A 24,867-nucleotide genomic window follows, 5' to 3' on the forward strand; every position below is an offset into this window, starting at 1 on the left:
ATGACTGCTGCCGCGATGGACGGCGAGCCGGCTGCGGGCACCGCCGCAGGTACGGGGCGGCGGGGGGCGGCGGGGTAGTGCCGGCCGCTCCCCGGCGCCGCCGTCGCTCGCTCCCGCTGGCGGTTCGGGGAGGGTGAGAGGGCTCCGCGGGTGGGGTCGGGGCCGCTCCCCCCGCCAAAACCTGAGGTAAAACGGCGCCGCTTTCCCCTTCTCCCCCTCCCCACAGAGGGGCTGCCCTATTGCCGGGCCTCGGCGGTGCCCGCTTCGTGGTGGCGGGGGGTTCCCCTCCGGTCCCCTCGGCCCTGGGTGATGGGTAACGGGGAGCGTCGGGCGGGCCGGGCCCGGGGCAGGGGGAGGTCGGTCCGGGAGCGTTCGCCGGGCGGTCGCGCCCCGGTGCCCGGCGGGAGCGCGGCTGCCCCGGGAGGCTCCTGCCGCGGGTAGCGCGGGGCAGCCGGCGCGGAGCAGAACGGGCCCTCCCGAGGGTCGTGCGGGTGCTGCAGTGACTTTATTCCGTCTCCTTGTCCCCCGCCCGCTATAATGGACCCGGGGACACGTTACGGCCGGCGGGGGCAGCTTCGGGAGCGGTGCAGTGGGCAGTGCCGCGGTTGGTCCCGGCCGGAGGCCACGTCTCCTGACTGACCCCAGCCAAAAGCAGAGCCAGCGTGAAAAGGAAGAGGCAGCTCCCGACGCTGAAGTTTGAAGAGCCTGCAGCTGGATCTGGGATCGAGAAACTTGCAGCCAAATGTTGCCAGCACTTGTTGTGAAATAAGATAATGGGGGGGGAAGCTCCTGGGTGAATTAAGAAAATAACATGTTAGGCTCGTAACAGTTAAACTGAGGGAAGCAGGATAATACAGTTCTTTAAAGTTCTCTTAAAGTGGCCAGAGTTTCATACTGGCAATTACTGCTCTGTGCATAGTAATTTTTTTCTCTCTGTTTGGAAAGAAAAAGTAGCAGAGGTTACCAGTGGATAAGCTTTATGCAGGGAAGAATGGTTTGGTTGGATTACATTCAGGATCCAGTGTGAGTGTGCTTTTGATAGACCTGTGATGCTCCTGATGCAGATAATGCTTATAAATAAATTATTTTGGAATATTTCTGTCCAGGACTGATGTAAGATATTGGGATATTGAACAGCAGCCTTTGTGGAAAAAATGTCCTACTGTACCAAAGAGAGAGCTTGTTCAGGTATGTCTATTACAGATTTACCGCCTGCTTCAGGAGCCTTGTAGAGATACCACAGTTATCTCAGAGTAGAGTATTCTTGATCTGATCACCTTCTGCACTGATGATGGTGCTTCTGTAACTGTCTCATCTACTCAGCCTTATTTAGAAAACTTGGCTTTCTTTGACACAGATTGTATTGTGAACACTGAGAGAATGTATCTAATGATCTTAGCAAAAGAAAAATAATGCTGTGAAAGCAGGAATGTTTTTATTTCTAGCATTATGATGTGGATTCAGTGATCTTGGAAGTTTCACACCCGTGTGTAACTTTTTTGGAGATCAGCAGTTTGTCAGTGATTATTCCAGGAGGCTCTAAATCTCCTGAGCAGTGAGAGGCCTGACAGGGGTTGTTGATGCCCACCTATGACAGCACATGCAAATGCTGCCTTTTTTTATTTTGCAGGCTTAAAAGTACTTTAACACAATCAAGAGAGAAAAGAAATAGGATGGCATCCAATACATTAAAGTCAGTTTTGCAAAGTTGCTTGTATTGACTTTTTTCCCCTCTCATTTGAGCCTGTTTTGCAATGATTGCAGGGAGCTAATGCAGGTGTGTTGGCTGGGAGGGGGAGGGGGGTGTCTCCTTTTCTTCTGATGGTAAATCTTTAACTGTGTGTGCAGCCTGTAGGAGGGACTGCTATGGAGGGCTGTACCAGTTGCAGACAGTAGAATTTGTACATAACCTCTCCGATTTCCCCCACAATCTTCAGGTTTTAGTGGGTTGGTGCAGGTGGATGGAGAAAAATTTATCAGCTACAACTGCAAGTGGTACAAAAGGAGGGGAGCTTTGATGATTGCTTTTCAACAGAATTCAATATGTGAATGAGCTTGTTCTAGCTAGAAAACGTGTGAAAAGACCATTGGGAGACTAGGTGTGCAGTGGCATGCTATTTTTTAACTCTTAAACGCTAAGATTGAGTTTTTCCCCAGTGTAATTAAGAGGGTGAGAAATGTGCAAAGAAGGTGAGAAAACTAAAAGATAAACAGTTTATTCTGATGGGATTTTCTTGATCCGTGTTAGGAAATTTGGCAGTTTTGTAGTTAAGCTAAAATGCCCTTCTAAGAGTTTCCTGGAGAATAGCTGTATGTGTTACTGCTTGTTACCTTTTTGGGTGTGCATTTTTACACTTCCAACCTCTTTGCTAGAGCTGGGTGTGAAAAATGATAGTTTAGCATTTTCCATTGTGAGATGGGAAACTGCCCTAGTGAGGGTTTGACTTTTTGTCTCTGTGGTCTTTGGGAACATTCCTCGATGGACTTTTCTCTCCTAATCCTGTTATTTCTTCAATGAGTGTAACTCCATCTCACTTTATTATGTTTGCTGCAGTTTGGGACTATGGCTCCGTGGCTGACTTGCAGATGGAATGTGTTCCTTGTATCCCCAGACTCGGGAAATCGTTTAATTAATCACTTGATCTAACAGCATAGTTAAAAAAACAGGGCACTAGGCTTAAAGTTAGTTCTTTGTTCTGTCACACAGATTTACTGTGTGACATCGGAAGGAGATAACTTGGTGTTGGAGTTATTTCTGCTGCAGTATGTGACTGATATTTTGAGAAGCAGTTAGAGGTCTACAGCTGTAGGGGAGTGCAGAAATGCTAGTGCTTCTTAATTACTATTAAATAAAGTTTAGATAACCTCACCTATTTTTGAGTTGTGCTATTACTTCTGTGCTTCATCTTGAAAAGCACCAAGTGCTGAATAGCAATCTTAAACTTAGTTGGAAAAAAAACCCCAAACCAAACAACCACCAGAAAAAAACCCCAAACCATAACTATCACAAACACCTCAAAAACAAAAGGAAAAAAAAAAGCTCAACCAAAAGAAAAAAAACTCAAAAACCCCCCAGATCAGCTAGTGCAGGATGCGTGTTTGACATCTGCACTGAGAAAGCTGTGTTTTGTTTTTGTTTTGTTTTTAAGGAGAAAAAACGTTAGAGCCTGTTTTCCAACATTTAATTTTATGGTAGTATGTGTATGATTTTATCTTGTCCTGTTTTGGCATTGGATAGCTTGTATTTACAAGTGAATTGCTGGGAGGGAGAAGGAAAGACACTGTTGCACCATCCCTTAATTAGAGTGAAGCTAAATATGATTACTTTTCTTGTACCTAGTAAGAAATACAGACCTCTCTTCCATGTTGAATGTAGATCTGTGTATCAGCTTTGTTAGATAAAATAGACTGATTCCTTTGTGTTGCTCCTTTCTAAATAAGACTTGCATGGTTTTAAATTCCTTAAAAAACCAAAAGTCACATACAGTTGTCTCAAAAGATATGTAAAGCTTTTAATAGAAAGTTTTGTTTGCTTTTTTTTTGTGGGACTTCTGTTTTTCTTCAGGGGATTTCAAATTATGTATGAATTAAAAAAAAAAATGAGGAAGGGAATTTATTTGAAGTTGTAGTTGAAATCTGCACCAGCTTTCAGAGAGATTGAAGTGGACACTGAATTCTGGAATTATGGAGGAATGTGTTTGACACAATAAGGGGGAAAGGCCTTTCCATCATTCCTGAGGCTTTTCATGAGAAGACAGGAAGGAAAGGGAAATGCTGATGAATGATATTTACATTGCTGCTTTAGTATTCCTGGCCCAGGAGTCTGTAGTGGAGCCCTCATTTTTGCCAGGGAGGAATCTGAGGTATCTGTGTACAAAAATAGTCTGTTCTCGTACTCCCCTGTGTTTCCCGTGAGTTGGATCACCTCTGCTCCGCACGGCCATGGCCTGTGATGATGAAGAAATCTTAGGTATTTTTCCTAAAGGCTTTGCTTCTTTTCAAGCTCGTTTCTCCTTCTAGAAAATCTGCTATTAATGAAACAAGTAATTCTACGGCACCTTCTGCTTAAGAGTGTCTGATATATTTAACAGATTAGCACCTTGGTATAATAAAGAGTTGTTAGTAGCAACCATCTGTAAAACAGAGAAAAACCCTCCAAATTTGGTTGATAGAACTGAAATAGGGAGAGGAGATCTGTATTGTGGTTTACCACCTATGCTTCCAGCCCTTGCATTGCCCTTCTCTTCTATGTGTTTGCTCACATGTAAAACCTGTGTGCAGCTAATCAGACACTTGAAATTCTGCGCTGGGTTTGATAAATGCCTGATTTTAGAAATTTTGATCAAGGAAATTGGTAGCTCTGTGGAGGGCAGATTGCTGTCTAGTTGTGTGAATGGGAGTAATGAATGTCAAGTGCTAACTAAAGCGTGAAATGTGGCATAAAGCTTTCTATTTCAGTGTTCTCTGGGTAAGTTTCTCAACTCCCTTCAGTCCAAAGGCTACCTGACTCATTACCAAAAAAAAAAAAAAAAAAAATGCAGTGTTTTCGTAGTTTTCTTTTACAACCAAACAAAAATTAGGCTATGCTTTGAATGCTTCTTTAAACTTTTATTTCTTGTCATCTTGTTGTCTGCTTGTTTGCATATGTATGCATATATATATTCTTTTTAACTTTTATATCAAACTGTTTTCAGTTATACCAGGCCACTTCCTGGTATCTTATTGACAACAGATTGAGAAACTGCTGTAGCAAAAGGCTAGCTTGCACAGCAAAGCAGATTTTTATTTTGTCTGCTTCCCTGTGTTCCCGGGGATCATTCCATACCTCATTTCTGTATTCACTCGCTGCTCTATGTATATAAACTTTACTATATAATGATCCGCTGAAACCAAAGGGAATGTTTTCAAAATTAGCTGTTCTCCAGCAGAGAGTGCGTGATGGGAAGCATTAAGTGTTTTGTTACAATGCATGTAAATCCTTTTACTGGTTGAACACAGGAGCTCATACCAATGAGTTCCCACTATTATCCGCCATTCCTGGCCAGGGCTCTTGAGGCGGTTCCTGGATCGACTCTTTAGGAAGTAGAATGCAAAATGGGCTGAAGAATAGCTTCAGTATATATTGCTCTGCAGGGTTAGTGTTAATGCCACGATAAGTGTTTTCTAAAGCAGGTTAACAGCTGTTCCAAAGTCATCTTATTGTGTTCTCAGACCAGGGTTTGAGGGTGTAAATTCACTCTGAGTAACTGTCTTGTTGATATGGAACATGCTGATGTTATTAATTAAACAGTAATTATTCAAACTTGTTTGTATGGTTGTCTGATTTGTATGATTTCACACATTTAGACAAGGTTGAGATCTAGAGAAGCTACAAAATATTTCAGGAGGAGCTGAGTGTGTAAACTGCTGATAAAGAGAAGGTATTTCCTGTAGGTGAATTTGAGAAAGCAAATTTAGAGAATAACTGCGTGAAAATTGGCAAAGTATTATAAATGAAAAGCGACGTGACTGAATTGTCAAAGGAATGCTGAGTCTTGTCTAGGTCTCTCAATGGGGCTTCCCTCTGTAGTTGTCTTACAGGGTAATGCGGGTTCAGATCACTGTAATGAATCTGGGACTCCTTCTCAACATCAGTTTGGCTGATCATGCTGCAGGTTCCAGGACTTACAGATGAAATATTGAAGGATTCGTGGTTCATCCTATAAATCTTTTCTCCTGATACCTACTTTTTGCCACTGGGAGTTTTAGTAGTTTGCCAGAGAGTGCTGAGCCCCAGTTTTGGGAACATTTTGAGCCATGAAAGCCCCACTTTGTCAGTTGGCCAGCAGAAAGATAGAAAGCAGGGAGAGTAGTGTTGTATTAGTACAGATTAGCAGTGCTCTCGGGGAAGTAGGTGGGTTGCATTTTGGCTAGCCCCTCTTTGGGAGGCTCCCTTGCAGTGTCTGCCTCTGCAACGTGAGCCAGTGGTTAGCATCAGAGGACTCTGGAATTCTCTGTGTGTTGCAGGAGTAACAAAATCTCCTGTGTCATGTTGTATTTCCCTGATGTGTCTTGAGCAATTAAAACCAAGAATTACAAGGGTGTGCACCCAGAGAACCGCTGCTCTGGAGAGCGAGGCTGTCTTGTGCTTTCCATAGTTCTTTTTGAGTGTATTTTTGACACTTCCTCTTGATAGTGTAGTTTATTATAACTTGCTGCCTTGTGAAAGGTCAGGTGGATAAAGATTTTTCTATACTAGAAAATCTTTTACCTTGCTATCTGTATTCTGAATTTTCCTTCCTTCTTTCCTTCTAAGTTCAGCATCAATCTGAAAAGTGGCTACAGAGATATGTTATCACTTTATCCAGCAGTATCCCATGTCAACATTGAATTAGCTTGTAATATTTTGCCACAGATTCCTGGCAGGTAGCTGGAACTTTTTAGAAGCTGCTACGTAGGTGGGGTTAGTAGGTGACATATTAAGTCTATTAAAGCAGAGGTGTTAAGACTTGCTTCTCTGAGTCACATTAGCAGGAATCTGAAGCCTGATGAGACATGTGGGATAAGGTCATTTGTCCTGGATTTGGTTTGGTTTCCTTAAACTATTTTATGGAACAAAGTGTCTAATCTAAGTTGTGTATCTGAGGATTTGGAGATTACCTGTTTTCCCCATTTATCAGGGCCTAGAACACATGAAGGAACAGGTGGGAAATCCTTATCAGGAGGAGGTCAGGGCTTTCAAGTAAGGATATGAGTTATTTCCTTCCCTGAGTTAATCTCTTACACAGTTATCAATTCTTTGAACTATGTATCAAAGCTTAAAGAAATGTTTCTTGCTTCTGTAATGTTACTGCCTTTTTGTGTGCTCAAAATTTTAGATATGTTTAAGAAGGGGTATAACTTCTGCACAGTGGCAAGGAAGGGATCATTAATACTGCCTGGCTTTTCTAGGTAACTTCTTGTCAATGCATTCAACTTCTTTGTAAAAGAGCTTGCTCTCAGTATCCCTCTTAAACTGACATATACAGAGAGGAAGCAACCCACCTGTTACAGACTGGAGAACAGAACTCGGATATGGGCTGAATAGATTCCAGGGTTATATCTGCATTTTTCACCCTGTTTCTTATGTGTGAAATTGTTTTTCAAAGCAAATCTTTTTTAATACCAATGTTAGCTTAGTTTATAGTTGCATAATATGTGTAGTTATGAAGTTGAGATAATGGGCTGCAGTCAGTTATTTGATAAGAGAGTACTCTGAGTCATCGTCATTTGCCCCTTCTTTGATGTAGTTTGTCCTCCAGGGTCATATTCTGAAGAGCCATCTTTTTTCACTTTTGCATCTGGCTGAGAATCAGTTAGAATCTCTCTGACCAAAGCTGTCCATCTGTGGTTGAATTCAGTGTGAAAGCTGTTTGGTTTTTAGCTACAAGCAGTGGAGTAGGTATATTTGAAAGATTTTGCCAGAGCTTGCTGTGGTTGAGGAATTGTCCGGTTGGTAGCCCTTATTAGGAGCCTTTTTCCCCTGCTTTTGAGCTTAAGCATATTGGCATAGTAAATTATTGTAATTCACGCCCACTCTAGCATACTGTCACAGTTTAATAAAATTATGTCAAATGAAGTGTCTCCTTCCTTATAATGACATGTAAAATTAATGTATTAGATTTCTGCAACGCAGTAAAATAACACGTTTTCTTTCCTTCCATGAGTTGTTCTAGGCAGGATCCAGAAGTGCTGAGCTAGGGTTTTGTTCATTTTGGCAGATCCTGCTGTGGTGGGAGCTGGACAGACAGGAAATGCAGGCCTCATAGCTGATTCACAGAACAAATTTGGCCTGTGATTCTTCTTTTGCTTAGTAGAGATGTCTTTCTGACTCGGTATAATTGGTGGTGCTCCTGGGTGTTGTGAAGAGGGAGGTACCAATGTCTGGAACGTGTGTGAAGTAGCATAGCCTCCCGGGGGAGTGGCTTGACTGTTGTTCTGGTTGTGTTGCACCGCTGTGGGAGCACTGGAATAGAGTATTTTAAGGCTACTTCTTTTACTTTGTCCTATCAGGTCTACTGGACTGTTTTTCCCTTTTTGTCTTCTAGATTTGGCAAAGCCTCCAGTAAATGAACCGAGGGAAGCGGAACAGTTTCTAATGCAGGCGCCCCAGGGAAATCCACTGCTGCTTTCCCACACCTTACAAGAGCTATTGAGCAAGGATAGTGTGCAGGTGGAGCTTATACCTGAGAAGAAGGGCCTTTTTCTGAAACATGTGGAATACGAGGTTTCCAGCAAGGTAATGTGAACAAGAATTGGTCTTAGTGAGAATGTGTATCCTCTTAAGAATGTCTGTGCAGTTGCTGTTGGCACTAATTTCATAGATGTGTTGGGTGATGCTGGTTTTGAGTAGGCCAGTTGTATGGGTTTACTTTAGTTCAGTGGCACTATGCTGTCTTGACCAGGGCTTCTGCAGTACAGAGCATCTTCGAACTGAGGTCTGATGGATGGTCTGCTAGTTTACTCGCTTGAAACCTGAGTTCTGTACAAAAGCAGATGTATAACATTGAAAGCTGAATGTTTTCGTAATGGATTGCTGTAGGCAACTTGGATATTTCAGTCTATTTGGAGCTAGTGAAGAAATTGTGAAGTAATCGTATTGGCAGTGCTAATCTGAAATCCTTTATAAACAGAAAAGGTACTGCAAATCCTTTGGCAGAGTCTAAGCCACTTCCAGTTTACTTGCCCCAGTTCTGACCTGTAGGTTCCTCTCTTGGTATAAGAGAAGATTGAAGATGATGTATTTTTTCCTATTTATGGAGCGGCCAGTGAAATAGCTCTCCCGTAGCTTCTGTGTGTTTCTTCAAGAAGGAAATCTGTCCTCTTCAGAGTAGAAATTTACGTCTGCCAGGCCACCACAACATCAGTTATTGGGTAGTGCTCAAACTGTTGTAGTCACTGTTGTATGTGTTGAGAGAGACATTTGGGCCACTTGTCTGTAATGACGTTTGGGGCTGTAGGTGTTTCAAACTGACATCTGTAAGTTTGTCAGAGACTGTTGTGAGGGGGAAAGCACAGACACAGTGAACGCTTCTGTGGGATTTCTAGGACACAATGTGTATTTTTGCCTGTGATTTCAGGGCACAGGACTTGGTGACCCTGGTGATCTCTCTAGGTTTTGAATTTAGAAACCCATTACTGATTCCTTTCAGTTGCTGTTGTCCTTCCTATGGTTGTAGCTGTAGAGTGATACATCCTCAGAAAGAAGCATAGTTTGGCCTTGAGCTTCATCTAAGATCTGCAACACAAGTCAACATCAGATTTCAAAGCAGACAGGGGGTGGCCACAGGGGCTGCGTCCGTTGTGTTCCAGTTAAATGCGTCATTGATTTCTTTTTGAAAATGCAGTGCCACAATAAATGGTGGATAATGTGCAATGCAAATGTAGTGAGAATGAGTATAGTGTTGTGTAGTCTTTCTTAGTAGGTGTTTCAGTAGTTGAATCTGTAGTAACAGTGTGGGGTGTTTGTGGTGTGGGTTTGTTTTTTTAAATTATTAGTTTAAAAGGATTTCTGCCTCCAAATCGTCTTGTTCTAGCTGCTACTTAACTCCTTTTGGAATGAAAAAGCAGTTTCTTTGGCCTCTTCTACATATTGATCTAAGAAATGCAGAGTGAGTGACTAAGGTTTTAAAGGAACTTCCGATCTTTGTTTATAGATCTAACATCAGTGAGAGGCCTCTTGTGAAGTTCACTTAAAACATCAGTCATGATCTAAGACTGTTTTGCTACCTCTGGATTTGAAACTGATTTAGAGAAAGTTCCTAAGAGCTGGAGCTCAGGGACTTGCCATACTTCAAGAAAAGAGCTCTCTAGAGCACTTAAGAGTGTTTGCATTATTTTTAAATGTTCTGTCTAACTGGGAAGACCAGAGAGTTTGTGGGGCTAATGGTATGGAACCACGGCAGGTTTAGGGGTATTTGTACTCGGGAAACCTCTTCCTCTCCATTTCATAGTCTCTTTCATCTTGTGTTTCTTGAATGAAATCTGACTTATGTTTTTAAATGAAAATCTTATTAAATGAAAATCTTATTCTCTAAAGGACTGGTTGTGGTGGGTTTACCCTGGCTGGACATCAGGTGCCAGTCAAAGCTGCTCTACCACTCCCCTCCTCAGCTGGACATGGGAGAGAAACATAAAATGAAAGGCTCGTGGGTCGAGATAAGGACAGGGAGAGATCACTCACCAATTACTGTCACGGGCAAAACAGACCCAACTTGGGGAAAAACTAATGTATTACCAATCAAATCAGAGTAGGGTAATAAGGAAGGAAACCAAATCTTAACACACCTTCTCCCCACCCCACCCCTCCCTTCTTCCCAGCAGCACAGGGGGATGGGGAATGGGGGTTGTGGTCAGTTCATCACCCGTTGTCTCTGCCGCTCCTTCCTCCTCAGGGGGAGGACTCCTCATACTCTTCACAAGCTGCTCCAGCGTGGGTCCCCTGCAGGGTCACAAGTCCTGCCACCAAACCTGCTCCAGCGTGGGCTCCTCTCTCCATGGGGCCGCAGCTCCTGCCAGGAGCCTGCTCCAGCGCGGGCTTCCCACAGGGTCACAGCCGCCTTTGGGCACCCACCTGCTCCGGCGTGGGGTCCCCCCCGGGCTGCAGGTGGGATCTGCCCCACCGTTCCCCTCCATGGGTGCAGGGCACAGCTGCCTCACCAGGGGCTGCCCCACGGGCTGTGGGGGAATCTCTGCTCCGGGCCTGGAGCACCTCCTCCCCTCCTTCTTCACTGACCTGGGTGTCTGCAGAGTTGTTTCTCTCACATATTCTCACTCCTCTCCCCGGCTGCAGTTGCACAGGTTTTTTCCCCTTCTTCAATACGTTATCCCAGAGATGCTACCACCGTTGCTGATGGGCTCGGCCTTGGCCATCAGTGGGTCCGTCTTGGAGCCGCTGGCACTGGCTCTGCTGGACATGGGGGAAGCTTCTGGCAGCTTCTCACAGAAGCCACCCCTGTAGTCCCCAGCTACCAAAACCTTGCCGTGCAAACCCAGAACACTGTAGTTAGAAGAATGCCATCTCTATTCATAGTTGAAAGGTGACTGTCTTTGGAGTCTTCTCCCTCCTTCCCACCACAAGGCCTCTAAAGAGAAGAAAGAAGTTGTTTCTGCAGTCTCTGGTGTCGTTTCTTTCTTTTCTTCTTTTTGTTTTTAGTGCAGCTGGTAGCAAAATATTATGAAAATGCTGCTGATTGTCCAGCCTGTGTATTGATTTATTCTCCCCCCTTCCTTAATTGCAGAGATTCAAATGCTCAGTCTACAGGCGATATAATGATTTTGTGGTGTTCCATGAGATGCTGCTTCAGAAGTTCCCGTATCGTATGGTGCCAGCACTTCCACCAAAGAGGATGCTGGGAGGTAAACCTGGGTCTTTCTTTTGACTGGAGGGGTTGTAGTGCAAGCTTGATCGAGGTGATATTGTTGAAAAGAAATGTTTAAAAGATCGAAAGGCTTTGCTTCTGCTTGGTTCAGAAAACAACTTTGAGGTTATAATACACAATTTGCAGGTGTGAAATATTGCCATCCTAGAAATTCCCTATAGGTAAGATATTAATGTAAAATTTCAGTGGGGTTTCTTTCTGTGGAAGCTCAGTATCTAATGACTTCTTGGTGATATTTGAGGCATCATTCTACACAAGAGCATGGCAGAGTTGCAGGTATTGTTTTTTAGAAAAATACTATGATTATCAGCTACAAGTGTAGAATCGCTACCATGCTGTCGAATGGCTGTAGTATGTATTGTAGTGTGTTGTTTTGTGACGTGTTCAGAGTAGAAGAGATTTGTGGAAATCCCCTTGTTTTTCTATAGCGAGAGGAGTAAAGATTAAAAAAACCCTAAAAATCTAGATAAAAAGGCTTAAAACTGCAGAGGAGCCGATTGTGTAAAACCAGCAAAATCACTTCTCCAGTGAGAGCATATTGATCCTGTTGAGTTAGTGTAGAGTCCTGACCTCACACACACCTAAGAAGGACTAGTGAACAGTGATGTGAATGAACAGCTTCAGCACTGCCCATTGTAGTATTGTCTTGCAGAGAAGCCTTATGATGGAGGCAATGGTAATTACACTTTCTCAGTGTATGTACAAAAAGGTGTCTTTCTGGCAGATGAACCAACTGCCTTAAAGTAGCTATTGCCCTTTTTTTTTTTTTCTTCCCCCCCCCCCCGCCCCACCCCGTTCCAAAAATGAGCTTGTTGATCCACTTAAGATAACCAGAAACTAAAAACTGAGGCTGGAATCAGAGTGTCAGTTCATTCAAGTATATTTTAGCTGTTAGAATAGAAACCAATTAATTATCCCAAGACTGAAAGCATATCAGAGCTGCTTCGGGTACATTTTTCATTAATCTGAAATACTAACACTGGTTTTAAACTTTTATTATTTCAAATGTTGCTTAACTGTATAAAATCCTGTCTTGTTTCGCACTTTATCTGTGAAAGAACAAGCTTTTCACTGTCTTGTCTCCTGCCTGTGCTGTTAAGCATAACGTGTTTCAATAAATAATTGATTTCAGTCAAGGAGTCCATGTATTGCTACAGTCAAGAGGAATTGATAAACAGTGAGCAGCAGAGCATAGCAGGGTGTGTAGTAACTGGAAGAAAGCAAAATAATAGTGCTGAAAAGTTTCAGTGCTCATATATTCTTATGGTGGAATGTGAATTGGGAAGACCTTTCTTTTGGGGTTGCGAAAACCCGTCTGTTGAATTTGATCTGATTCAGTGTTATCAGCCAGAATTTCCAGAATTTCCACTTCATCCAATGCCTGTAAGCAAAGTGACCTTCTCTGCTTAATCTCGGTGGAGAGAGGATGCTTGAAAGAAGCTACCAACATGTCATTTGTCAGTCACTGTTATTTCCTTGTGTTGCCGGTGTGTTGATATTTCTGTGCATTCACCGCTGTGTTTCTTGCCACAGATATCATGTGATTGAGAAAAAACTGATAGGATTATTTCCCAAACTGTGCTAGGAGTACAGTCCAAAACTGTGTTAAGGCAAAGAGGGATGGTTGCCTTTAGTCCTGGGGCTCTGCATATAGAAAAGCTGTGTAAGTGGTCTTAATAGAAACCACAAACAGGAAAAAGGAAATAGAATGGGTAGTTCTTGTTTCTGAGTAGGTTAATGGACTGACAGAGTTGCAGGGCACAGGATTTGATGGATTAGTATAGGTGTGTGACTCTTGCAACCTCCTTAGTCCCAGAGCTGGATGGGCAAAGCTACGTGCTTTTTATACACAGTATGCTCCTCTACTAAGTTACAGTCTCTTTTCATGATGGTCTACTTTCATCCATCTCTCAGATGAAGAAAGATTGATAATCTGCTCTGCTCATTTTGGAGGATAGCAGCAAACTATCTCAGATCATGGCAGGCAGATCATGTAGGAAGTGTGTAGATGACTTCAGAGATCTTCACCTAGGCCAAAGTATGAACAAAGCAAAGTCAAGATCTGCAACCCTAATGACAGAAAAATCATTTGATAGGTGATAAGAGCATTCCTTTAACTTTGTTCTGTGCTGCTTGCTTCAGTCTTATTTTAGTTTAATTTTTCATCTTTCCTGAAAAACTCCAGGAACTGTGATTTACTGCCTTACTGCAGTATTGCCAGATTGAAATTCTTCCTGTTTCAGGAAGAGGAATGGAACTTTTTTAGTTTGACAAGTAAGGACTCTGGATGGATGGACTGCGGATTGCTGTGCAGGTGTCCCAAAGTACTTTCTGGCATCTTGCATGCAAAAGAAGGGTACTGATCTTGAACAAACTACTAAAAAAACCTCACCCTTTGTTCTCCCTCTAACCCCAAAATGCTTCGAAGTGTGGAGGAGGGACAAATGAGGGTACAGCACACTGAAGCTAGTTCTTTAGAATTGTGAGCAAAAAATTTTAATTTTTTGTGAGATGATCCCTTTGCAAGTGGCAAGAAGCAGAGTGTTGGGCTGCATTTCCCAGGAGTCCCAAACAGGCCGAGATTCCCTCTGGGAACTGGCTGTGGAACTGATTCAGAGGAAGAAGAACCTTTGTATGCCCACAGTTTGTAAGTGGAGGCTTCAGGCTTTAGACTTAGTTTTATCCTGCTTACCTGACCCACCCTGTGGAAATAACCACACACAGTTACGTATGCTGGCTTTCAGTAAGAAGTAAAGAACCACTTGAAGGAATATTTGTTCTGGTGGTCAATTCAAAAGTTCTGTTTTAGGGAGCTGACAGACTATCGGTTTTGTTGCGGTGCTTTAGCAAGAGTTATAATACAAGGAAATTATTGGACTAAGTGCTTTTTTTTTTTCTTTCTGAGCAGCTGTAATGTGTGGTGCATTAATTGAAATTTAATATTTCTTCCTTTAGCTGATCGAGAATTCATAGAATCTAGGAGGAGGGCACTGAAGCGGTTTATAAACCTGGTGGCTCGACATCCCCCTTTCTCAGAAGATGTGCTCTTGAAACTCTTTCTGTCGTTCAGTGGCTCAGTGAGTACTTGTTAGCAATAGTGTTGAGTTTGCATATCTTCCTGTAACTGCTTCGCTGGGCACAGAGTTCAGAATTGCTTTTGACCTACACATTGTTGCTCCCTGTGATGAGGAGAATTTTCTTTCAGTTGGTATCTCTACAGCTGGAAAGTGGAAGGTAATTTCACTCAGTGCTAGGAGTATAGTATTTTGAAAATGATAACTGTTCTTAGGGGAATACATATAGCTTTACCCAGGTTTAATTTACGGAAAAGCATAATATCTGCTAAGTTGTGCTTTACTATTGCACTATATCTGAGACCTGTGTGAACTGCCTGTGCATTACTTAATTCTTCCATGCTCATTTGAATTCTGTATCTTCTGCAGGATGTACAGAATAAGCTAAGAGAGTTGGTCCAAGGAGTAGGAGATGAATTTATGACCTGCAGATTAGCTACCCAGGCCAAGGTATGTGTGTGAATTTCTTGCAATTTATTATTCTGGTTTAAATGGCTCTCTCCTCCAGGTGAATCAGTTATGGCATTTGTTGAGTGATGGAGACCTTAGGTAAGAGCAAGTTTGAAGGACTTTTAAACTTCTAATTTTATCAAAAAGGTCAAATAAATATTTGAGTCTTAAGGGCCTGATATTTCTAGCTAAATGCTGGTTCATGAATATGATAAAGATTAAACAACGAGTCCTGCTCAGAACATGTTTCTCAGTAATTACTTGTACTTGCATAACAAACAAATGCACCTACTGCGCAATTTAAAAGCTAGTATCTAGATTGATGTCTTCCCCATGTGCTCATGCCCTCATTCTGTCTGTCATCTCCCTGTGGGAGAGTAATTTGGACTGTTATAGAGAAGCTAGTTTTAAGTTCTCCATATATCTCTTTGTCCCAGTGATTAGTGCTATGGCAAGCTTTAAGTATACATGCACTGTGTTCATTGAGCAATTCTAAAGCCAGTTGTTGTTCAGGTTCCTGCAATGCTAGCATAAGGTTTTGCAACTGGAGCTTAATTTTAGGCTTTTACCAGTGAGACACAGGTCAAAAAGAGCTGAACTTTCAGTACATGCTTGACTTTGCCAGGCTGGCAGTTATTAGTAGCGTCAGATCAGAACCTGTGAGCTTGAAACCTCACAAACCCCATTTGAAGTGCGTAGAATTGCAGACTTTATAAACTCTGTCTACACCCAGTATTTGAACCTCTTTCTGCCTCTGAAAACTAAGGGTATTTGTATAACATCTGACTTAGACACTTGAATTGTGAAGTTAATCTCTTCAGGGTTGTTACAGCACGGTGTGAGAGAGCGAGCGCGAGAGGGAAACCTGTCTGTCTGCTGACTATATGGTGTGCCCACAATTAACCTATGTGAACGTGCCTCATTTGTTCGCTTGCCCTTCTTCAGGACTTCCTTCCAGCTGACATACAGGCCCAGTTTGCTGCCAGCAGGGAGCTCATCAGAAATATTTATAATAGCTTTTATAAGCTTCGGGACCGTGCGGAGAGGATAGCTTCTCGAGCCATTGATAATGCCTCAGATCTTCTCATATTTGGAAAGGAGCTAAGGTAGGTTGGCAGGAAGAGGATTTGCTAATGTGAACATTTCTACTGTTGTTTCAGAACTCAAAACTGTTGTAAGGTTTACCTGCAAATGGCCTGGTAAGAATGGGTATTTCAATGCACGCTGTAGGCCATAATAAAATTTTTCCTACTATAAAAGAAGAAAATACCTGCTTTCTACTAAGGTTGCATTCCCTAGAGCAAGAGCAAAGAAAATATAAATACCTTGATATTCAGGTATTGGTTTTATTGTCTCTTCCTCCAGTATATACACAGCTCTGCATTTGTGACTGTGCAGTAGTATCTCAGCACTGAGAGCTGTTTAGACAGGTCTGAAACTCTGAACTGCCCTCTGCCAATAAGTGTATCTAGTTGGTGGAATTTGTCTCCCGGATTTGAATACTACTTATCTCCTCCTAGTGCTTTGGGCTCAGACACTACGCCGCTTCCTTCCTGGGCTGCTTTGAATAATAGCACGTGGGGGACTCTGAAACAAGCCTTGAAGGGTCTGTCTGTTGAATTTGCACTTCTGGCAGATAAGGCTGTGCAGCAGGTGAGTTCTTTACTTTTTTCTTTTCTTTTTGTAAAATGAAGAAGGTGCATTGCTGCCTTAAGTTTCATCTTGAATCGTGAGCTTTGTGGACATAAGCACTTCAAGAGTTAAGAGGGAGCCTGTAGTCCAAACTCACATCCTCAACCACCAGCTGCTTGTTCAAGCTTGAATGAAAAACCTGGACTGTGTTTAAATGGGAAAAAATATAATGGGCAAGGGAAAGGAGGGAAAAGCCTGCTTTCTTTTTTAATTTCAAATGGTGATTGGACAAGTTAAGTTGTACTACTGTACTGAGCTGTCCAAAAGTCCTGCGTTCTGTCTTATTAATCTGCCACAGAGAACCCAGAAGAACTTATTTCTGAAGCAAATCTTGATATTCATGTACTTAAACATTACATGAGTCATTCAGACAGAAGCATCATATTCCTGTGTAAGTGTGCAGTGTGATAATGACTGTTAGAATAATGTGAGAACATGTTAGTCTGGGAAGGGAAAGTAATGGTTTTGTCTTCTCTTCATCTCATTGTGTTAAAATACTCAGCATGCTTTTATAGATCAGTCAGACCAGGTTTTTGTTTTTTTTTTTTTTTTCTTCAGAGTTTATGCTCCAGAGAGCTCTGTTGATATAGGAAGAAAAGACAGTATTTAGTAAAATAAAAAAAACAAGTAGTGAAATTTGGCTTGGTGTCTCATCTCTGCCTTCTGATGCATGAACTGTTATGGGGAACATGCAGGTATTTATAGCTTTAATGGATTAGTTATCTTGTAAAAGGAAAGATAAAAGATTGGAGGAATCTGCAAGAGCAAGAAATTCCAAGCAGAGAGAGCTGAAAGGACTGACACACAGGACTGAAACTAACTCTTCTTGTTATAATGATCACTCAATTGGAAAAGCTGTTCAGCTCCAGTCAGATCTTTGTTCTGCGTGCTGTAAACTAAACACTCCAGTGCCATCTGAAAGATTTTTGATGTGGTTTTGTAAGCGTTGATGTGCCCTGGAGAATACAGTGGAGGGCCTGCGTGGTGTAAGGATGTGAAGAACTGTGATGTTGGTTCTTGCCAGGCTTACATAAAATGTACTTTTTCCTTGTTTTCTAGGGTAAACAGGAAGAGAATGATGTGGTGGAGAAGCTGAACCTTTTCCTGGATTTGCTCCAGTCCTATAAAGTGAGCTCTGCTGTTCTTCTGCCAATGAGAAAGTTGTTTAGAGCAAGCTTGCACTCTTTAGAGGGTGTAACGCCGACTGGATGGAAAACTGTCTGGGAGGCCAGTTCAGAGGCAAACTGGGCATCTGGGAGAGGGCGGGGAGTGGCTATTGACCATAGCTAGCTCTGTAGCCTTACTGATCAGCTCATCTCATGATGAGAACTTGCCAAACAGCAAACCCTGCAAGGAATTTAAAAATATGTCTGCTTGAACTATATGGATCAGCTAACTTTTTTCCATATTTAGCTGCTTTTGAGTCAAACCAGTGAATTAGATCGCTACTTGTTTGTTCATGAAGACGTGAGTTCAGTTACAGATGAAAGAATTTTTGTTAATACTAATCTTTTGCTCAAAGGCACTTTTTTTTTTTAAAAGCACCTACTGAAACTGTATGTGGCAGCCTCTCCTGACTTTCCCAGGCCTGACTGAAATAGAAGGATGCTGGCAAGCTCTCACCAGTTAATTGCCAGCACTTAATATTGAGAAGGGCACAAAAGATAAGAGGCCTGATAAGATCCAAAATGCTGGCAGAAGTGATGCTTCAGATTGCCTCTTAAGCTCGCTGATCTGGGTCCCGGCAGTTCTGTTTCTTGAATTCTTAGCTGCCCACATTTTTTTTTGACCCTCTTGAAAATAAAGAAACAACATACCAGCAAAATCTGCAGCATAGAAATTACATAAAGCGTGACCATGTGTTTGTGTTCCTGATGTACTTGGCTTGCGTGCTTGCTGTCTCAGCTTCCACTAAGTACCTGTTCTTTTCCTTTTCCCGTAAAGGACTTATGTGAAAGACATGAGAAGGGGGTATTGCACAAGCACCAGCGAGCATTGCATAAGTACAGCATGATGAAGAAGCAGATGATGAGTGCCACTGTGCAGAACAAAGAACCAGAATCGGTGGAGCAATTGGAGTCTCGGATTGTGGAGGTAGGGCAGATGCCTGGGAGAGCAAAGTGTGGTCCTGGCCTCCTATAATGGTGCCGCTGTGTAGCTCAGTCATATTTGCAGAAAGCCATGAGACTGAAAGGGTAGCCTGTGCTTTGGGTAATTTGAGCTACCTGCTGTGCTACAAGGAGAATGCGTTTGTTTTCCTCAACACTCACTAGTGGCTCTTTGGCAACATGTCATTTGCAGGAGCTGTGGAAAGCAACAGTCTGCATGATGGAAAGTGCAGCTGCTGTCATATCAAATGGGTCTGGGAACTGCCTTTTTAGGTTCCTGGTGTGTGTTTGCATTGCTAGTATGGTGAGGAATGCTGTTTTCTCCTGCTGCAAGTGAACCTCCTTGGCACCCTCTTCCTGCCAATGTATTTGACCAAGTTCCTCTTCTTTCAGCAAGAAAATGCGATCCTAACCATGGAGCTGCGGAATTACTTCTCTCTGTATTGCCTGCATCAGGAGACACAGCTTATTCACATCTATCTGCCTCTCACGTCTCACATTTTGGGGGCCTTTGTCAACTCCCAGATCCAGGGTCACAAAGAGGTCAGTTCTTCTGGTCTGTGTTCTTTTTCCCAAAATATGAATGAGAATTTGAATGTATTTGTTTTCACATGTGGGCTTTCCTCCTCTAATCATCTGTCCAGCTGGGCTCTTTCATAACTTCTTAAGAAGTCACCTAAAGTCTTTCCAATTTGGGGTGAGGATCAAGACTGGCCTCTAACCCCTCTAAAAGACTGTATCTTCCTGCAGCAAGTTGCTGTGTTTTTTTCTTTTTCTCTCATCTGCAGATGGCCTTTATCCTACAAGTAGTTGAAGAAGACCCAACCATTAAATAACTAGCTGTTCTCTAATGAATGATGTATGTTTGCTAGATGAATCTGGTTTTTGTTGTGCTACACAAAAATTATATGACAAGGAACAACATCCTTGGTTTTTCTCTAAAAATCTGAGAGCTCCCTTTTCTGAACCCCTAACTATGACCTTCAGCATTCCCCATATAGAGACTTTCTTGCATTCATTACATTTGAAAAGTCCCTCCTCCTTTGGCTCCCTTCCTTCCCTTCAGTGAAGGAATCTGACTCAGCTATGGGAGATCTCCCTTCCATGCACGCTCCATAGAATGTTCAGAGCGCTGTGTTACAGCACCAGTCTGAAAGGGACAGTCTGGGCCCACTGGACTTCCCCAAAGTACTTCAGCAAATTGGTGTTGTTCTTTTGTGTACTCTGAAACTGCTGCTAAAATACGGTGTGGTGAGATGATTAACTGCCGTGTTGTCATGTCTGTTTTCTCTCCTTTTCCATTCACAGATGAGTAAAGTTTGGAATGAATTGAAGCCGAAGTTGAGCTGCCTCTTTGTGGGATCTAGCAATATGCCGACTCCACCATTGTCACCTCCAGAGGGAAACTTCTTCTCCAATTAATGCTCTGAGCATCTAGCATGGAGCAAGAAGTGCAATCAAGGAAGGGGTGGGACCTCTACCTCCAGATGTTAGGATGAATCCTCCAAACAGCTATTTTTTTTGTTTGTTTTTTATTTTAATACTGCTGCTTTGAGCTGCTCTCTGATTTAGACTGGATGTGGGGCAGAACATACAGATATAAAGACAATCCCTTAATTTTGAAATGCTCTGGGGCAGAGCTGATGCTCATTGTCCTGCAGACACTCTTCGTGGGGTCAGGGTGTGACCTGGGGCAGCGTGTGCTGCAGTGTTGTTGCTGGTGCCTCCGCATCTTGTACTAACAGTCCTCCGATAACGTTTATCTGCACACGTGCTGACGCATCTCTGCAGTGCTGAGATGAACAGGATGTGTGAAGCACTTGCTTGTAGTAAAGATGGATTGCCTTTTAAGCTTGGGAGGGCCTGTGTTAGGGGCATATGTGCGTAAGGAAGGCTGGAAGCTGTCCCCCGTCCCACTGATAGGTGTCTGGATTTGATTTCTTACTGCTAGACTTTAGCACACAATACGTGAACGCAGTGGTCAGGGTCACTAACCCAGCTGGGCAGGGGTTAGTGCTGCTGTGTGACAGGAATTTTCCCAGTGAGGCCAGGCAGACTATTGTCAGCGTGTTTCCGTTCACGGTTGCGGGGCAGCCTAGGGACTTGCTCATATTTTTCAGTTTGGGGCCAAAGACAACTGAGTTCAAGAACTCAGAGGAGTTTGCCTGGCACAAATGAAAAAATAATTGAATAAAACACTCCTTAATTGTAAACCAATCGCACTGTAAGAGAGAACAGCTGCAAGGTAGCTTGTTTATTTTCTTCTGGAGGTTCTGACATCCATCTGTTGAGGAGCTGTTTAGGGCTATTGGAGAGCTGCTGACCCGAAGGCTGGTGTTTTCTTTGGTCTAGTATCAGATGAAGTATCCTGTTACAGCAGCAGGCTGGGACACAATGCTGATGAAGTTCATTAGCAAAAAATCAGTATTTATCAGGATGTTACTGTCTTTTTTTTTTTTCTGGCTGTGGGTAGCATTGGAGTGTGTTTGTGAAGGAGAGAAGACAATTAAGTGACAGTTCTCTATCTTTCTAAAAATAGCACAGTCCTTGGTAATGGGGTTTTCAGAATGATTTGTGACTGTGATAAAGGGACTAAACATTCTCCATGTTTCACTCTTGCATCTCCAGTAACTTTCTCTCTCTCGAGGCAAAAGGTAGGGGGAGGACAACTTGTATGTCATATTACCTTAGGGGAAATTGTGCATATCCTCCAGAGAAACTGATAACTGAAGAAACTGCAGGCGTATGCAGCAAAACTCTACATGAAGAGACTCCCCTGAACTCTCTGGGGCCAAAATAGCTGCCAAAGGGGAATTTGAGACTTGTCATCTTCGAGAGAGAAAATATCTTTGAGTGGGTAAAAAGGAAGCACATTAACAAGGATGAGTGCTCGCTGTCAAACTGGAGCATTGCAGTATTTTCCCACTGGGGAACTTCCCCATTAGCAGGAAATATATTTAAATCCTCCAATCACAAAAGCTTTTCTTCTTTTTTTTTTTTTTTTAATTTAGAAAATTCAACGCAACATGAAACTCTTCCTAGTGCAGGTGGAAATTGTGGGTTAGTTTTTTCAGCTAGGAGCAAGATTGTAAGTTACTTGCCCAGGTTCATGAGACTGGCATAACCATTACACACACCCCTCAAAATGTGGTAAAGTGCAGTTATGTGGGTGAATTTTTTGGGTGCTGGGCCTTAAGGAGTGTGTAAGGTGTCTTGTTTAACAACCTTGCTCAGAAGGCATTATTAAGAGCTTTTTATAGCAGTTCAAATGTTAACTCTCTTGTGAGTCTTTCCTCCTGCCTATTGGCCTTGTCCAGTGAGACAAATTAACTGCAAATGGCTGTGACAGATTTGATTTTCTGTCCTGAAGATTTCCAGAGTGATGCAGAAGAGATTCTGCTCGCAAGCTAGAGCAAACTGACTGGGGAGGGAAATGTTTCTGCAGTACAGGAACAAAGAAGATACTATCTCAGGAATGGCACAGAACGTTTTTCTGCTTGACCTTGTCTTGATTAGGAATGTAGTTTGTGGTCAAAGTTCAGAAAGCATGTTACCATATTTTTAAATGCTCTTTGCTCCTAGCATCTTTAGAAGGTGCTGGCTGGTTATGGCCTGTCATTTGCTTAGTCTCAATAACCATCATCCCTCATTCAGCCTTGTTTGCCTGATGTGGTGAACAGTCAAATTGAGAAAATACTGTATGTTTTGGGGTGAGATCTGGTATGTGTATGATGGATCTTCTACATAACTTGCCTGGCTGGGGAAGATGACTGGGCTGTGTTCTGTAGGAGCACTTGCAAAGTATTAGCCAGAATGGAACTTTACGCTTCTCACATTTAGAAAAAAGTTACGATTTTGGACTTCATTGAAAAACAAAACCCAAAAAACAAACATCGAAACCGTATTTGGGCTTTAGACCAATTTCTCTTTCCTGTTCTCCTTCAAAGCAAGAATTCTATATTCCAAATGCAGAGACTGTGATAAACATAGACCACATGACCTGTAAAGAAACTGGAATTATGTTGTTTTGAAAAAGCACCCATTCCTCCATTGTCAGCCCTTGCCTCTTTGAGGCGAGCGGTTTTGGGACTGGGGTTTTCTTGTTTTGATTTTACTCTGTTCACCTGGCATTTTGAGAACAGAGGCCTGGTATTCTCAAAGCTGATACAGCTAATAGCACTTTGAGTTTATTTCTTACTGGACTGTCAAGCTTCTGTCTCATTCCTAAATACATACATACACTATTTCACAGAACCCTTAGTTTGCAAACCTTATTTTTGGGAGACTGGTCAGTGTGCAAATAGCACTGTTACATTTACCTCAATGTGTGAGGGATTTCCTTACTGTACTTGTTCTGTTTAGTTTAGGGATCTGCCAGGCTTGGGGAGCAGCAAGCAGAGCTTCCTTCCTCTAGAGGAATGCAGCAGGGAATCACACAAGTTAACTTCAGTTGTCTGTCTCCCCTAGTCAGCGTAGGGGAAACGGTTCTAGTTACCTCCGTGCTGTTGCCTTCTGCAGCCGACAGCCCAGCTACGCACAAGGGGGAGAACAAGGCTTAATGAAGTTGGTGCCATTGCTGGTAGCTGGGTAGATCGCAATAAACACTAAAATAAACCAGAAGACTAATTGAAGACTGCGTCCTGCCTACCCAAGAGCTTCTGTCAGATGTAGAGCCAAAGAGTTAACGTGCCTTTGTGAATGGAAGCTTTCTGTGTATTGCTCGAGGTCATGGGGGCTTTCCTTCCTTCAAAGTAGTACTGGTAGAAAAGGCCTCTGATCTTTCTGTTAGCGTCTCTGTCAGATCTGCCCTGGAGGTACCAGGGTAGTAAACAGCTGAGAACCTGAAACTTTGCCTGAAAATTGTTTTATCAAAAGGGCTATATGCTTTTGTCACTTGTGAGGTCTCCTCTGCTTCAGGCTGTGAAGTGGCAATGCACAGACAGGCTTTTTGACCAGTGTCATGTTGAAAGGCTTTCCAAACTGTATTTACAAATACAACCTTAATCTTTGATCCTTCTTTCCCTCTCCTTCCATCTTCCTTGCAAGCTGCTCCTCCTAAGTTGTAACGTGTTTTCCACAGTGCCTTGCTGCATTCCAGTGCTTTTACTTTTCTACTGTGATCATGCAAGGGTGTAATTCCTGGAAGTTTTAACAGGCTAACTTACAATCTGCAGTTTGTGCTGTTTCCCAAAAGACAAAGATCACCAGCTGGGGACAGAACTTACTTAAAACATGTTAGTCTCCACAACTGCAGCAGGAGCAATAAGGTCACTACTCTCTGACACAAGCTAAAATCCAGTGCTGGTGAAAGCATCTCTAAAAGGATTGGACTGCCTGCAGAAGAGGGGATGGACATAGATTTGCAAGCCGGAGCCACACTTGTTCTTTTCCTTCCTAAACTCCTGGAGGAACAGAAAGTAATTTGCTGTCTCTCACCATGCAATTTACAGTTTCCACCAGGAAATACATCAAGATAACATAACAGGTACTGGCTGCCAGTCACTCCCTTTCCTACCATGCAGTAAGGTCTTACATCCTGTTACAAGCTACCTGTCCCCTCGTGCTTATTTTCTCTCCTCTACTTGCCTCGAGCCACTCTGTCTGTTAGAACAGCCAGAAACCCTTACTGCTCTGTCAGAAGCAGAGGTGAGTATCAAAAACTCTGTAAATAACTCAGTGTGCAGCACAAAAGGAAAAGTAAGATTCTAAGGTGTTAACTCTTATCCTCTGAGCTGTGGCTTACTGAGCATATGAAGAAGGGCATTTTTGAGTGGTATAAATTATTCAGAACTGCTGGAGGGAGACAAGATGCACAATCTTGTTCAGAGGGTGAATTTTGCCTGCCTGGAATATCCTGTATCTTTGCTTTGCTCAAATAGCCTTATGTATGAAGCACTTTATCCAAATGCAGGAATTAAAGAACTATTACTACAGCTGTTAAACTGGAAATGTTTACAGATCCTATATTACATTCCAAGATTCTATCTGTAAGTGTTATATGTTTGTAAAAGTGTTTAAAAAAAAAAATCAGAACTTGTGTAAGAAGTTACATATGTGATGTGTTATTTCTAGCACAGTTTGATTAAGCTTTTGCTGCCCAGCACAGAGTTGGGCTGACCCGAGTGTGGAACAGCTCTCCTGCTA

The 24,867-nt window shown here is 42.7% G+C and overlaps 1 protein-coding gene across 2 annotated transcripts; it reads left to right on the top strand.

Moving 5' to 3' along the window:
• Positions 1-24,772, top strand: SNX8 (sorting nexin 8). Of its 2 annotated transcripts, XM_074840911.1 has the most exons (12): positions 1,131-1,188; positions 1,631-1,777; positions 8,067-8,257; positions 11,259-11,376; positions 14,355-14,476; positions 14,843-14,923; positions 15,869-16,029; positions 16,444-16,576; positions 17,675-17,743; positions 18,560-18,709; positions 19,117-19,266; positions 20,032-24,772. In XM_074840911.1, the coding sequence occupies exons 3-12, from the start codon at positions 8,117-8,119 to the stop codon at positions 20,143-20,145; spliced, it is 1,239 nt and encodes a 412-aa protein (XP_074697012.1). In that variant the 5' UTR covers positions 1,131-1,188; positions 1,631-1,777; positions 8,067-8,116; the 3' UTR covers positions 20,146-24,772. The 2 variants fall into 2 exon arrangements, with proteins under 2 accessions (XP_074697011.1, XP_074697012.1); XM_074840910.1 differs by lacking the exons at positions 1,131-1,188; positions 1,631-1,777 and adding an exon at positions 1-49.
• The last annotated feature ends 95 nt before the right edge of the window (positions 24,773-24,867 follow it).

Source organism: Strix aluco, chromosome 15 (genome assembly GCF_031877795.1).
Source record: "Strix aluco isolate bStrAlu1 chromosome 15, bStrAlu1.hap1, whole genome shotgun sequence".
Lineage (NCBI taxonomy): Eukaryota > Metazoa > Chordata > Aves > Strigiformes > Strigidae > Strix > Strix aluco.

Excerpts from the sequence above, each read along its gene's own strand:
- SNX8 (XM_074840910.1), top strand. The coding sequence starts at position 1 with ATGACTGCTGCCGCGATGGACGGCGAGCCGGCTGCGGGCACCGCCGCA. Across the intron at positions 11,377-14,354 it reads ACCAAAGAGGATGCTGGGAG|CTGATCGAGAATTCATAGAA; the intron begins GTAAACCTGGGT and ends TTCTTCCTTTAG. Across the intron at positions 17,744-18,559 it reads ATTTGCTCCAGTCCTATAAA|GACTTATGTGAAAGACATGA; the intron begins GTGAGCTCTGCT and ends TTTCCCGTAAAG.